The sequence below is a fragment of the Perissodus microlepis genome, chromosome 4 (assembly GCF_051167445.1).
Source record: "Perissodus microlepis isolate ML-2025 ecotype Zambia chromosome 4, ASM5116744v1, whole genome shotgun sequence".
In the NCBI taxonomy this organism is placed as follows: domain Eukaryota; kingdom Metazoa; phylum Chordata; class Actinopteri; order Cichliformes; family Cichlidae; genus Perissodus; species Perissodus microlepis.
The window spans coordinates 30,185,738-30,200,980 of NC_140464.1; the positions used below are offsets into that span (position 1 = coordinate 30,185,738).

The 15,243-nt window shown below is 40.5% G+C and overlaps 1 protein-coding gene across 2 annotated transcripts in view; it reads left to right on the forward strand.

Annotated features, from left to right (window-relative positions):
- Nucleotides 1-543: 543 nt before the first annotated feature.
- The window catches only part of LOC146389248 (serine/threonine-protein kinase BRSK1-like), a 37,542-nt gene continuing 22,842 nt past the window's right edge, over nucleotides 544-15,243 (forward strand). Inside the window, exons 1-8 of one of the 2 annotated variants that reach the window (XM_084926984.1) lie at nucleotides 544-1,977; nucleotides 2,356-2,450; nucleotides 5,805-5,890; nucleotides 6,098-6,238; nucleotides 8,831-8,947; nucleotides 9,327-9,360; nucleotides 9,435-9,503; nucleotides 10,683-10,829. In XM_084926984.1, the coding sequence (XP_084783110.1) occupies nucleotides 1,890-1,977; nucleotides 2,356-2,450; nucleotides 5,805-5,890; nucleotides 6,098-6,238; nucleotides 8,831-8,947; nucleotides 9,327-9,360; nucleotides 9,435-9,503; nucleotides 10,683-10,829 (777 nt within the window). In that variant the 5' untranslated portion in view covers nucleotides 544-1,889. The remainder of the gene's footprint in view (nucleotides 1,978-2,355; nucleotides 2,451-5,804; nucleotides 5,891-6,097; nucleotides 6,239-8,830; nucleotides 8,948-9,326; nucleotides 9,361-9,434; nucleotides 9,504-10,682; nucleotides 10,830-15,243) is intronic. The other variant, XM_084926985.1, reaches the window with a different exon arrangement.

Consider the following 15,243-nt stretch of genomic DNA (forward strand, 5'->3'; position numbering starts at 1 on the left):
AGAAACAATACAATCGAACTTTTACACTTTCTTCATCTATGTGTTGTTCAAAAGTTTTGCCAAACAGATTTTTCTGTGTGCTGAACATGTGCAAAGTAACACATCAATTGCGTGACTGACTGCATTACGGCTACATCGCATTATAACTGGCGCTAATATAACTTCTATTTTACTTTAAATAGAAGCCAACATTGTTACAATAGAAATGTCATAATGTTGGCTTCCATTTAAAAAAATGACAAACGAGATTTCTGTTGGCATATTGCCATTATTTGTACTGAACCAATTATTTATTTGTGTACGTCTGTGATGCTGATGTTCACGTGGTCATGTGCCTTTTAAAAAAAAATACGCTTATGCTGTTGTTGCAGTCAGTCACAAACAGCATTGTGGAACTTTGCAGTAGTTAAAAGGACGGGTGGGGAAGGGGAGGTGGGGAGTTGGATGGTGGGGAGGGGGAGTGGAGAGTGGGACGAGGTAGAGGCGTAGCACCAGGGAGGGGGGGTGGGGCGGGAACTATGGAACCCGGATGCTGATGCTGACCCATGAAAAGGAGGAGGAGGAGTGTAATAGGTGGAGGAAACAAGAGGGGTAAAAAACGGGTAGCGGCAGAGTAGAGGAGGACATCCCGTCAATGATAAACACTCCCACGGATGCGGCCAACTTCGGACTACCTGAAAGACTCGAAACTAAAATGTTTTTACTTATTTAGCGTTTGTTTTTCTGCTCCTTGTGCACGAAGCAGCCGGCTAAGGGAGGAGATGCGGTGATATCATGAGCAAAACCGGCCAGCGAGAAAGAAAGGAAAGACAGAGAAGAAGAGAGAGGGAGGGGGAGAGGGAGCAGGGGAAGAGGAGAGGCGGGGAGTCGGCTACCACCAGGCCAGCTGAGGATGCTTGTTGTTTCTAGGAGCGGGATTAATCACCGGGTTGAGCGCTGATCCTTCCCCCGGCGCACCGAGCGCACCTCTCCACGCTGCAGCTGTCCCGAGCCAGCACGCCTTTCGGCCGTCTGGCCCGGTCTGCCCCCGAGGCTGTTTGCCTTTTTGATGCTCTTCCCCCTCTTCCTCTATTTCCTGATGCAGGGCCGGGGAGGGGGCGAGCCAAAGTGTGCACCGGATATTGGAAAACCCATTCTTCTTGCTGATGCTGTTTGTGATAATAGATTGTTATCTGGGCAACGCCGCATCTACACAGAAAGGCAGATTGTGACCAAATGAGGCCCGACTTGACAGGAAGAGGGGAATGTATGGGCTCAGGAGGATTATGAAAACATTTTTTTTGGACGGCAACAGAAGAACGGGGGTCCCTGATATCGATCAGGGCATTCTGGCTTCGGATATTTGAGACTGCTCTTACAGAAATCAATCTGTGGCAAATGTAGCCTTCCTGTCCAGGTCTGAATGAGATTTTTCGTTACTGCTGTACTCTTGGCCAGCTGCATAAGCTATATAGGATCAATCAGCTTTAAACTACAGTTATTTATAGCAGGGGGGTGGGTTTAATGTGACTGTTCGCACCTCTGTGGACATCTCCCATCTCTGGTACCGGCTAAACCTCACACGTCCTCATCTCTGATCTTTTCCTACCTTTCCCTTGAATGATGCCGCTTCCTGTGCTTTGGTAACACTGACTTGAAAGACTCTGGATTTACAGAGTGGAAACAGGACCGGTTCTCACTCCTGACCGCATGACAAACAATTGCATGGGAGTAGCCTGCGAGGCCCGGCTTTAGATCACGACCAGTCCGCACCTCCTCTCTTCTCCTTTCCTCCTCTCTGCACCGCCGTATAGCCGCCTGTAATGTGCGTTACGGCATTACGCACGGAGCAGGAGCGAGCGCTATCTTGATTTGCCTTATATCTGGAATAGAATTTCATCTCGGGAAGGATGAGCAGCAAAGAGCTGACGGTGGGCCAGTCCAGTCAGTTTGTGGGGCCTTACCGGCTGGAGAAGACCCTCGGGAAGGGACAGACAGGTAGGCACCCTGCAGAGTAACGCAAAAAACAGGGCGTCTGCAAGGTGCGCCGGGGTGTAACACCCCACTGCAAAGCCACTTTAACATTTCTGTAATATCGAAGCTCATGGTTTAATCCGTATTTATTCTGTACACTAAGTATTCTCATCTCCTGTAGTTTTATCCCTCCACGGCCTTCTTAAAGGGTCTCCCAAAGGCTAAACATTTTTGAGGAGGTTTCCGAGAATGGAGATAACTCTAAATCATTTTTTGAAGCTGAGTTGGAAGAATAAAGCTTTTTGAATTAATCATGACATCCCTTCCTTCCTGTTATTCACACCGCATCATGATCTGCGATATTCAGATGCTCTCTTCTCCTCCCTCTGTCTTGCTTCTCAGGACTTGTGAAGTTGGGTGTCCACTGTATAACAGGGCAGAAGGTGGCCATAAAGATCGTCAACAGAGAGAAGCTCTCTGAATCGGTTCTAATGAAGGTACAGCACTCCAAATTCACCTCATCTACTTATCCGGCTGTCTTTCTAGCTGTGCCGTGCATATAGTCACTGTGGCTGTCATTATGGTGGCTGCCAAGCTCAAATCATGTTAAGCTTGCACTCTGCAGAAATAGCAGCAGAAAATGAGTCTTTATTTTTGTCAAGAAAAGCCCGGCAGTGTGTTGGAACTTGGAGCTGCCGAGTGTGTGTGGGCACTGCTTCTGTATACCGAACAATAGGGATGATTTCATTCTGCTAATTAAGCCCTCTGATGAAAGCAACTGCAGCTGAAATACACTGGACTGAACTGAAATCTAAATAGCTTGTTCATGTTGGCGTTTTTAATGTGGTTGATTGCATGGAGCTTTACAGGGTATGTCTTTTTTAGAACTGGCAGGTTGCACAAGGCACACTTTAGGCACTAGACGTGCAGCATGGTGCTAGCATATGTTTTAAGATGTGCAAAAATGCCAGCATCCTAAAAACACCGGATAGCTCAAGATTTCACAGTGAGGCAGATATATATCACACATCTGGTATGTTTGGCTTAAACATCACGAACCTGCTCCTGTCCCATTTCCATGTGTGTGTTTATTTTATCAGAACAATACAAAATAATGTTTTCTTCCTATAGTCTGATAACTGTGTTGGGAAAAAAGCAGCATTCACCAATAGCACGTGACAAATGCCCTGAATCACTCAAGCTTAAAAAGGCACAAAATCCAAGGGATGAACCAGTGCTGTGTCCACACATAACGGACAACTTAGCAAAGAGTTAGTGCTAGTGCTGCAAAAACACATAATTTGTACCAATTTCTTTAGCTGAATATGCAAAATAAAATGTCAAAGAACAGTTTGACAGACAAAAAAAATATATTTTTTGCACCAACAAAGTGATTCCAAAACATGGCAAATCTTGTCATGTGTGGTGTGTCTTTAAAAACAAGTGGTGGACAAAAGAAATGACAGGCCTAAAAGCTATCTGCAGTCGATGACCTGAAGAAGGAGAACCATCTCAGAAACGCAAAAGAAGTCCAGGTGGCTCTCTTTGAAACTTGAACAGTATCTGAAAGTTGACCTCAGTTGTATTGAAGCAGAGTGGAATCATGCTGACAGACAACAAAAGGCAGCCAGTTTCCAAAGAAAAGTTTTTGATGTCCTTCAAGAAGCCTTGAGGACTATTCCTGAAGACTAGTTTAAGAAATGACAAGAAAATGGCCTCAGAGAGTTCAGACTATGGTGAAGAATAAATGTGGTCATACTAAATACTGACTTATATTTAATATGACCAATATTTTTTTTACGTCATATACTGTATTGCTGTACATTTTTGAATGTTTCAATAAATTGCTGCTCATATTTCCCAATTTCCTACCAAAATATAAAGATATCACTGTGTGGCTCTAGACTTTTTCCTATATGTTCAGTTTTATGCTGTCTTAAAATATATTTCTTGCGTCACAGTCCTGTTGTATTCAATTAAACCAAGCAGTTTTTCATAGATGTGTTTTACAGAGACAACAAGTAGTCCTTAAATGGCCTCACAAAGGTCTTTGTTTAAACTTTTAGGGCATTTCAGAATATATTTTTCAGCTGTAAACTTTATTTAAAAGACAGTAGACATGACATGAATTTACTGTCCAGCAATCAATCTGGCAGTGTGGAAGGAAAATCAATGCTGCGCCTAGTTCTCTGCCACGTGTTCTGCTCTATAATAGGTCATGCTGTGGACAGCTACTAGAGCTGAATGAATGAATAAATATTTAAAAGGAACACTTAAAATTACATTTCTTTTAAAAAATAGGCATCCATATTTTCATGTATTGTAATAAAACATAAGCAACAAGCATAAAAAGTTTAGCAATAGTTAATATGAGGGCTGTCTGCCCTTGTCTAAGGAAGTACAAGTACTGAATTTAGTCATATAAATCTTGAGAATGGCCTTTAGACAGAAAAACTAGCTTTTGCTTTGGTTTCATCATATTTGACTGATCAAAGATTAATAAAAAAAAATGTAACTATATAAGTTTTACAGAAAACTGCTCCTGGAATCAACTGACACGGCCTGGTCTCAAGGCAAAATGTGAAACAGTCACCGAAAAGAAATATTTTGGTTCATTTAAACACAGGTAATGTGCTACAATAGGAAGTAGATTTTATGCCTTAAGCTGTGCTCTTCGGACTCTTCAAAAGGGATACGTCAGCTTGACAGAGCTTTGAAAAAGTGGCAGCCATATTTGAATCCAAACCGTGTTTTAGTTCATAAACCTAGAAAATTATTTTGGTTTTCAGATGCTAACCAAACATCATTAACATCAATTATTAATTCTGTGTGGAATTTGAACTATGGTCTCTGAGAGACAAAATGACTCAACCATAGTAGCCCTGCTAGCTAAGAAGCTGCTTGCTAAAAGAGGCTAAAATGTTAGCAGCAAAATTACGTAATTATGTATTTCTTTGGAGGTTTGTTAGCTATGAGTTGTAAATTTTATTCATCCATAAAGCAGGAGTAACAAAAAACAAAACAAAACACAGGCTCTAAAAAGGGATGCACTAATAATTTGTCAGAATAGCTCTATAAGCTAATACGGGCCTTCTTGAACAATATCTGCGTATTGTCAAAGTAAGATGATATTTACTGCAGCGGTAGACGTTTATGTACGGTGACACATCAATTTTGCACTAGTTAAAATGTTCAGAGATGGTGTGGTGAAGAGCTAAAATACTTTTAAAAGGCTTGGTTATTTTTCTATAATTAAAAGTTAAAAGACAAACAAACAAAACAAAAGAGAAACGGCTGTGCCAAACTGTTATTTTTAACTTGGATAGTGGCCCAGAAATTCACAGTCACACTCTGTACATGCCAAGTATTTATCTTCATGAAAGTTTAGATAAGACACAGGCTTTAAACTAGCATTTTGATTAGTAACTAGCATAATGGAGCTAGCTTACTACGGCTTTGACCTGCTTACTAGCTTGCGCAAAGTAAATAATGGTATTATAACAGGGCACATTTGATTCATGATTTCTTAACAATTTCAATTTAAGAACTTTTTGTTCTAAATTATAATTTGTGTATTGCATCTCTACTATTACTACTACTGTTACTATTTCTGATTATTCTGCACTAAATGTAGCAAACTATTGAAAAGAAGTTGAAAAACAAGTCTGCCTATTCTGAATTTTTACCCAACAGTTTTTTTATATGCTTGTGTCCTCCCTCTTGCTGTCTTACATCATATTTCCCTTCCTCTTCTGTCTGACATTTCCATTTCTATCATTTCTAACTTGCTCTTTTCTCTCTCCCTCTCTCTTAACCTTTCTCTACACCTCTCCCTCCCTCCGTCTGTGCAGGTGGAGAGAGAAATAGCTATTCTTAAACTAATAGAGCACCCTCATGTTCTGAAGCTGCATGATGTCTATGAAAATAACAAATACCTGTGAGTACATCTCTGTGTCTTTCTCCTTTCTGCTGACATAAAATAATCTGCTTCTGGATCTCTGCTAGAGCAGAAACAACACTGAATTAAAAAGGGAAGAATGTTCTGTAAGACAAAAGCGAGATAAATAAGCACATGGCATAGAAGATATACTGCAGAGATAAACCTTTTGTTTTTTATGTTACTTATTTCTTGTCTGTGACCCAGGTACCTTGTGTTGGAGCATGTATCTGGCGGAGAGTTATTTGATTACCTGGTGAAGAAGGGTAGGCTCACCCCCAAAGAGGCCAGGAAGTTCTTCAGACAAATCATCTCTGCCCTGGACTTCTGCCATAGTCACTCCATATGGTCAGTGAGAAGCTACAGGAAACCTTTCTCATTTGTCGTTTGCCTGTTGATGACTTTTCTTTAATGGCTTTAAGAACTAAATCATTCTCAGTTTTTCTGATCCTTTACTTAGTTAAAGTAGCAGTATGACAATTTAAAGATCTACAAGTAAAAGCAGTGCTTACAAACTCCTACTCAAGGAACAGTATGAATATTATCAGATAAACTGCAAGCAAAAATACTGATTCTGCAGATATTTGCCGCCTGGGCCTTACAGGTTGTTATGAATAATAATTAGACCTGGGTTTGTTTTATCTATTTCATATTCAAGCAGCTGGTTTAGCCCACTGGCTCCCAAGATGGAATAAATGAGAGATAATTCATTATTCATTTAGCCACATTCTAGCTTCTCATCGTCTTATTATAATAGAATTTGGAGAATTAAAATAAATATTATTGAATATTCGTATTTAAATTTATTTCACTTATTTATTTTTATTTAACAAGGAAAAAAGGTAGAGGATTAAAACTCTTTTAGATGAGTGTCCTAGCCAAGAAAGCACAAATGAGACTATGTTAGAAGTTTAAAGGGACCCTTTAAACAGTGGTAGGTGCTCATATTAGCCATTAAACCTTCAAATACTCAGGTCAGCTAATGTATCTGTGGTGCCTATGACTCAAAACACTAATAGTTTCAGATCATTTTTTCTACTCCTGTGTCTTCATGATTTCAATAAGAGGGTGAGATGCCTAATATGGTCATATCGGGCACCGCCCACTTCCTATTTTATTGTTTGAGGGTCAGAAAAATTGTCTTAAAGAGAGGCTAGCTTTAAGGAAAGGATTATTTTAAATCATCAGTTGTGGAAAGCTACTCTAGTAGAGTTCTTCAATAAAAATTAGGATTTGGAAAAGAGCATAATCAGTCCACTTGAATGAGGAATTGTCTCTGGTGGAATTATTACCAAATGCAGATTGAGCCCCAAGGTTTTCCATCTAGGGGCCAAACCTATACGCTAGCTGTATGTGATTTTTTCAAGCTCATCATATACTTCTAATGAAGAATTATTATTTGTTAATAAATTGCTGATTGTGGCTGTTAGATAACAGCGATTTTTCAAATTCCTCATTTCGTATTTAGTGGTGACTCAAACATAATTACCGTATTTCCCGGACTACAAAGCGCACCTGAATATTAGCCGCACAAGCTAAAATCAGGGGGAAAATCCTGTTTTGTACATACATTAGCCGCACCTGACTAAAAGCCGCAGGTGTTTCAATGCTGACTTATCATATGTAAGAGAATATGCACAAAGGGAATTGTCAGGAAAGAGATGGCTTTTTGGAGACACACCCCTGTTATTCATATTTTGAAAAACATGTTATGGGTACATATTTGCATAACTTTTTAGGTATATGTACAAGTAGCGGTAATTACAAGTACGAAACATGTACTGTGCTTCATAAATGAGTAACAAATGTAGTACATAACAATAACCTACAGCACACCAGAAAAATAGATTCGGCCTACCTTTTAGGCTCAGGTGCAGTGACACGGCTTTAACAAGAAGAAAAGTCAGTCATTCACCACCATCTTTCTCTTCTTCCTGCGCACTAAAACCACCAAAGTCCTCTTCTCCAGTGTCGGATACGAACAGGCTCAGGATGGCTTCGTCATCCACTCTCAGCTTCTTTCCTTCGTTGTCACTTTCAAAACCAAACAAATCCTCGTTGTCAGTGTCAGAGTCGAACACCCTCTGAAGGGCCGTGGCGGTGTCCTCCTCTCCATCATGCAGCAGTCCAGCCCTTCGAAATCCGTTGGTGATCGTGGATTTTTTCACACTTTTCCACGCTGTCAGAATCCACTGGTGGAGTTGGGCATAACTTGCTTTTCGCAAGTTTATCGCCGCTCATCATCCACGCCTCCCGCTGAACGCGTAGCGCTACTTTGAAGTTTGTTTTTCGCGCTACTTCGTACGGCACTACGTTGCCTGGCGGACGGACATGTGACCAACATACCACTCTTGAACCCCGATCCTTCTGCCAGGCAACGTAGTGCCGTACAACAGCGGAACAAACAAAACAAATCCTCTTACGATATGACAAAAATCATGGACAATCCTTAGAAAAGCCGCACCTGACTAAAAGCCGCAGGGTTCAAAGCTTGTGCAAAAAGTAGCGGCTTATAGCCCGACAATTACGGTACACTGTGGATACAAATTTTGGTGACTGTTAGTAATGTGTGGGTAACATACACTGAACGTGACACATATGCAACTTGATTGGCTTACATGTTTCACTGCTGATTGGCTCTTTGGAGGCATAGTCATGACAATCACCATCTGTGTTTGAATTCTAAGACAGGTTGATTTTTTTAGCATTATCTGAGTGTCATGTCACCTGCTTATATAATTGGTCTGATTGAAACCAGTTCCCTATTAGAACCACATGGAGGCTTTCTCTTCCAGATGCCTAACCTTTAATAAACACTGTGCTATGAATGTTCACGTCAAACAAGTCAACCAAATATACAAATAAGTACCTTTCTTCTTCTTTCTACTTACGGCTTGGAAAAAATACTTCAGTGCTTTCATTGAGTGTTTGTATGTTCAGTCACAGAGACCTTAAGCCAGAGAATCTTCTCCTGGATGAGAAGAACAACATCAGGATAGCAGACTTTGGCATGGCCTCGCTACAAGTTGGGGATAGTCTGCTGGAAACCAGCTGTGGGTGAGTATGGGCAAAGACCACAAAGAAGATTCTGTGGTTCAGTTGTCTTATCAGTTTTATTGTAATGGATAAAACAGATAGCATGTGTGCAGTATCTTAGTATTTTAATGAATTTAAGCAACCCATAAAACATCCATTGTGCTTTTTACGTAATCAATGGCAGCATTCACCAAAGCTCAAACGCTCAGCCCATTGGGAGGAGTATGGATTTAAATGATAAAATTAGCAACAGATTGTAGGTTTTACCTGGATTCACCTTTTCAGTCCGTGGATTAAAAAGCAGGTGTTCTCAGTTTTTGTACTCTCAGATCACAACACAATCAACATCCATGAAAACATTTTTGATATCTTGGTGAATAAAATAATTCTTTCCTTTCAGATCGCCCCACTATGCTTGCCCAGAGGTCATAAGGGTGAGTTACCTACTTTAAATGATGTCTTTTGTGTGTGTTTGCATGTGTAACATTAACCCACTGCGGTGTTTCAGGGTGAGAAGTACGATGGTCGTAGGGCGGATGTTTGGAGTTGTGGAGTCATTCTGTTTGCTCTCCTCGTGGTAAGAAGATTCTCTCAGCTTCTGGGGTTTTTATATCTCTTTCTTATATTGTGTACTCTTTTCTTTTTTGTATGATTGTACGACTTATGTCTATTTAGAACATTTACTCTTTGAGCTCTCAGTTATTAGCTGTAACCACGTAACCCAAAACTGAACCTTGTGGTTGAGAGATGAACAAAAAGTACTTCTTTGACGAAAAGAAAAAAAGAAAGCCGGGGACCATATGCTGTAAGGTTATTAAAGAGGTCCAGGTGGGAATCTGCCCTGAGGCCATATACTGCAGGTCTTCCCCCTGCTCTCCCTCCCAGCTTTCCTGTCTTTTTCCACAGTCCTTTCACAATAAATGCTAAACAATGGATAATATTTGATGTGGGTTAATAACAGTGATCTGATTTCCAAGATCTTGGCTGAGGTCTGCCATGTGCTTTTACCCCTCTGAGGTCACCCTGGGTGGTTTGTCCTAACTTTATATCTTGGAGAAAGGCCAAATGGATCATTCTGGAAAAAATCTGAATAGTTTTTGAAATGTGTTAGAGTTATTTTTTTTTCTTTGTTTCCTGATTACCAAGACAAGAAAGAACTACTTAACACGAAGAAGAAGTAAAAATTCTGATTGCCCTGGGATGGATTTAGAGTTAGGGTTAGGACTGGGTTCGTTACAGATGATGACTTAGAGCTTATCAGTTCGACACGGCATTCGAGGGTCCACTTGGGTCTGAGTGATGTCAATTGTCACATCATAAATGCAAGGTGCCATGCACATGTCTAAGTGCTTTCCAGTTTTTTGGGACTTGTCTGCAAGACACTATACCACATTGCACAAACTAATCCTGCTTAAGGTGGAAGCAGCCTTGGTTAAGTGGTGTCCACAGCTTTACATGTTCATGTCCTTAGTCCTCAGGATATCATAAAGGTGTAACGTGTGGAGCTGGTACTTACTCTGAATGTCACCAGCTATTATTAGATGAGATACATCTCAATTTGGATAGAAGAGTTGGACCAAAAAAGCAATTCTGATATCTGTACATAAAGACTTTAAATGGTTAGGGTTGACTGGGAAAACAATTTTGACACAAAGTTGCCAGCTGCAGACTGGTGAACAGTTCTTCTTTTTGATTAAACCACCAGTACTTCTTAATCTCATCCTTTCTCTCTCCATCGTCTGCCGTCACTTTCCAGGGTGCCTTGCCTTTTGATCATGACAACCTGCGGCAGCTTCTAGAGAAAGTGAAAAGTGGAGTATTCCACATGCCACACTTTATACCTCCTGACTGCCAAGCTTTGCTCAAAGGGATGATAGAAGTCAACTCTGACAAGAGACTAACGGTAAGAAGGGAACATGTCACTTAAAGAGATCACTATTACCAACATTAGCTGATGGTGATTTACCTAGATTTTCTGAGCCCATGTTTTAGTTTTCGTTGATTATATAATAATAATGCAGCAACGCACAATATATGTAACTACAGTGACATTGAAGAGGTTATCCAACATCATGTTGGAAGCAAAGATGAAGAGCTCTCTCTGAATTCTTTTCGTTTTCCTGTTAAAATCTATCGGAAGGAGAATAAAGGAGCTTCAACCCACAAGATTAGGCATGACTATACAAATCAAAAAGTGCACTCTAATTTGATTAATTTTGTCTACAACGAACACAACTAAACATTTTGTAATTATGGCTGACTTTAAGCTAACTTGTCAGGTTATGGATTGTTCCAGATAAAGACATTGTTGGACTTGCTCATCTGACCGACATTCATTAGCATATCTGGCTAGCTAGCTTCCTACTAACAGTATTAACTGGGCATTACTTCCTTAAGAATACCGCCTGCACAGATAGCAGGTTGGTCCTGCTTGTCGCAGTCAGAGGTCCTAGCCATTGTTACCAGCTAAGAGTCAAAGCCATAAATTATTACCCATTCTATGAGTTGTTTGCCTCATGACATTGAAATAAATTATATTTATTGAAATATGAACACATAGGCAGCATGGTGGTGTGGTGATTAGCATTGTTGCCTCACAGCAAAAGGTTCATGATTCGATTCCACCATCTGGCCGGGGTATTTCTGTGTGGAGTTTGCATGTTCTTGCTGTGTTTGTGTGGGTTCTCTACGGGTAATTTGGCTTCCACCCACAGTCCAAAGACATGCAGTTAGTTAATCGGTAATGCTAAATTGCCCATCAGTGCGATTTGTTGTCTGTCTCTATTTGTTAGCCCTCTGACAGACTAACACCATGTCCAAGGTGTACCTTGCCTCTTGCCCCATGGTAGCTAGCATAGGCTCCAGCGCAACTTAGCAAGGATAAGTGGAATGGATGGTTGGAAATATGTCTGTGAAGGTTCTCAGTCATCCAAGTCATCGTAGTCTAAGGAGCTTGGAAAGAAAAGCTTCTGGAGTTCTTGGAGTTGCTTGAAGCCGTTTCACCTCTTCACCCTTTTGGGGCGGGGGATGCTCCCACAGGGCTTAAATCTGGGACTCTCCACCACTTGACCCTAGAACTGAAGAAGCTTCTCAGATGAGAGGTGAAACATCTTCAAGCAACTTAAAGAAGTCCAGACGCTTTTCTTTCCAAGCTCCTTCATTGGTTGGAAATATGAACATGTGCAGTAGCCTAATAATTGGTAAAAATCAGTGTAATCTCAAAATGTACTTATCTATCAAAATGTACTTGGTATCTATCTTAACACTAAACTACAATTCTTTTTCTCCTACACGAGTTATGGAACAGTATTGTGTGTGTTATCAGTCCGTTCACGTTTCCCATTTTTAAAATTTCGAAAAATAAAGGTGGAGATGCTGTTTCACTGAACTGTGGAATGTAATGTTAACTGAACTAGCTAAGTACCTGCAATTTGTATGATTTGTCAGCGACATTTCAGCCAGATAAACTGTAGCACCATTAAAATGAAAGGTCTGTTTTTGTCTTCCTCTATTTAAAATCAACATCATGCTGTTTCAGAAACTAATTTTAATGTTAGATCTGCCTCCATAATCCTTGTAAATTGCATCAAATGTAAAAGCCTTTCAGGTGTCGTAAAAGTAGCAAAGGAGGGTGGGGATTATCGGGTTTTTTACAGCACGTGGCCTGGACATTTAAAAGGGTGGATGAGGGGAAAAGAAAAGACCGGCCTCTGGGTTTGCTTCAAGATGTGACAGACATTAAACCTGACATGAGACCTTACAGAGGGAGGATGAAGGAGAGAAACGAGGAGGGTAGAAGGAGTGAGCAGAGGCATGGCCGTAAGGTTTTGCTGAAAGACAGAAGTAGAGTCAGCAATGACAGAACTACCACTATTTGTTGTTTCTATTCTTAGACGCAAGTTTGTAGTTTTTAAATGAATCCAGGAACTCAAAACCTTTTCTAACGAAAGGTCAGATTCTTGAAAAAGAAAAGACTGGTAGGGTAAGTAAGTGAATGAATAAAGAAATGAGTGAATGATCTGGGCAGCTAGATGAAGTTCCATTGCACTCAGGTTATAAAATGAAGCTGAGATAAAGCAATCGTGTGGAAATTAATTCATGCTTAACAGGCAGGTAGATGGGGACAACTGTGACAATGTGTGTCACAGAGGGCTGTAAAATAAGGACAGAGAGGAGGAAAAGTCTGGTTAGTTAGTCTACAACAGCAGATTTAATCAAAGCTGTGAGTTTGTCTGATGAGCTGTTGATTAATGGAGCCTGAAACCAGGTCAGACTGTCTCTCCCTCACTCTCTCTGTCTCTATCCGCTTCCTCGTTGCCTCCATGGAAACCACCCACTGCACAAGGAGACAGATTTCACACCAGTTTAGTAGTAGTTAAGATCAAATAAAGCAACACATCTTTAGTGTTTCATCACATTTAATTTATAACAGGAGGCAGTTGGAAAGGCTCCTGTCTGCAGTCCTTTGTAAGCAAGTTCACCAATGCAAATCCCTAGCTGTGTGCAGATGCTTGCAAGTTTCCTCTCTGCAGATGTATAAATGCAGTGCTTACACAGTAGGCCCACTTTCTCCTTTTATACACTTGCAGAACTGCAGCTGCTTCATTATTCTAGCCCCAAGAGATGCTGCACAGGACTGATGCGATGGCTTCTACTTATATGCAGTCCTAATGCAGAGAATCTAATGTACGAGGGCATGTAGGACTGCTGCAGGGAAACTTTTTACCATGTTGTGAAAACTAGAATCTGTGGGCCTTTACTGGCTAAATGCTCCACCAGTTAGCTCATATAACTATATTGACCTTGCTGACATGTTGATATAATGAAGATAAAAATACTTAGCATGTTTACCATCATGTTAGCCTGTCAAATCTTAGCTAGCTAGAAAGAGTAGCTAACGCCTAATAAATAGAGCTGTGAAAAACAGAGTACATTAGCAGCGTGTGGAACCACCTTTGGTAGCAATAACCTCAAGTCAACTTCATCAATCACTCATCATCATCACTGTGGAGGAATTTTCTGTCCGCTCTCCCTTATAGTGTCGCTTCAGTGCAGTGAGGTTTGTGAGCAGTCATTTATGCATCTCAGTGAGGTTGTGGTCTGGACTATGGCTTTGTGGTTTATTCAGATATAACTTTGCAAACCAATGCTGTAGTGGCATGTTCTTTTTAAACAGTCTGAGATGTAGCTCGTGGGCCCTTCTGAGCATTGCATGGTTTGACCTGGGTTTTATGTCCACTCCTGTAGAGATTGAAATATTTCCACTAATAAGATGGGCTTCACATTGTTTCATTACCTTCCCTGTAAGAAAAATGGCTTCTTTTAGATCACCGTTGTAACATGTCTTTAAAAAGTTAGGATGGGGCAACAAAAGGCTATAAAAGTAAGTGGTACTAAAAGAAACAGCTGGAGGAACATTTTGCAACTAATAAGGTTAACCGGCAACAGGTCAGTAATACAACTGCGTGTAAAAAGAACATCTTAGAAAGACTCTCAGAAGAAAACATGGGTAGGGGTTCACGAATCAAAAAACTGCACCTGGCAAGATTTCAGAATAATGTTCCCCAAAGAAAAGACTTTGGATATGTCATTATCTACAGTACGTAATAGTATAAATGCAAAAACCTTTACAAGGTACAAGGAGCGAGGCCAAAGATCAGTATTGGATGCCGATGATCTTCAGGCCTTCAGGCAGCACTGAATTAAAAACAGACACGATTCTGTCCTGTAAATCGGTGCATGGGCTCAGGAACAATTCCAGAAATCACTGTCTGTGAACACACGACGCCACACCCAAATGCAGGTTAATGCTACTGTCTTCTCTGGGCAAAGCTCATTTAAAATGGACTGAGGCAAAGTGGAAAACTTTTCTGTGGTCGGATTAACTGAAATTTGAAAGTCCTTTTGAAAAACATGGACCTGCATCTCCTGGACTAAAAAGGTGAGGGACCAAAGATGAGAGTTTCTGAACTGACGGGGCATCAGTACATGTTTTAGAGCAACATATGCTTCCACCCAGACAATGTCTTTTTTTTCACCAATGGAAAACATCATGTAATTAAAAAATTAGGCTGCTGAGTGTTAAACAGCTCGAATGCAATAGCAAACAAGAAGCAGTGGTTTCTATTTTGTGAAAAAACTGTGAGTTTGTGAGATTTGCAAATCATTCTGTTCTGTTTTTATGTACATTTTATACAACTTCACAACTATTTTTGGACTTGGAGTTGTAAAATATGGGTTTGAGTCAGAAGTCTGGGTTCATTTTGAGATGTTTTTTGTTTTTTTAATGAAGCAAGTGGTCTGATATAACACGAAAC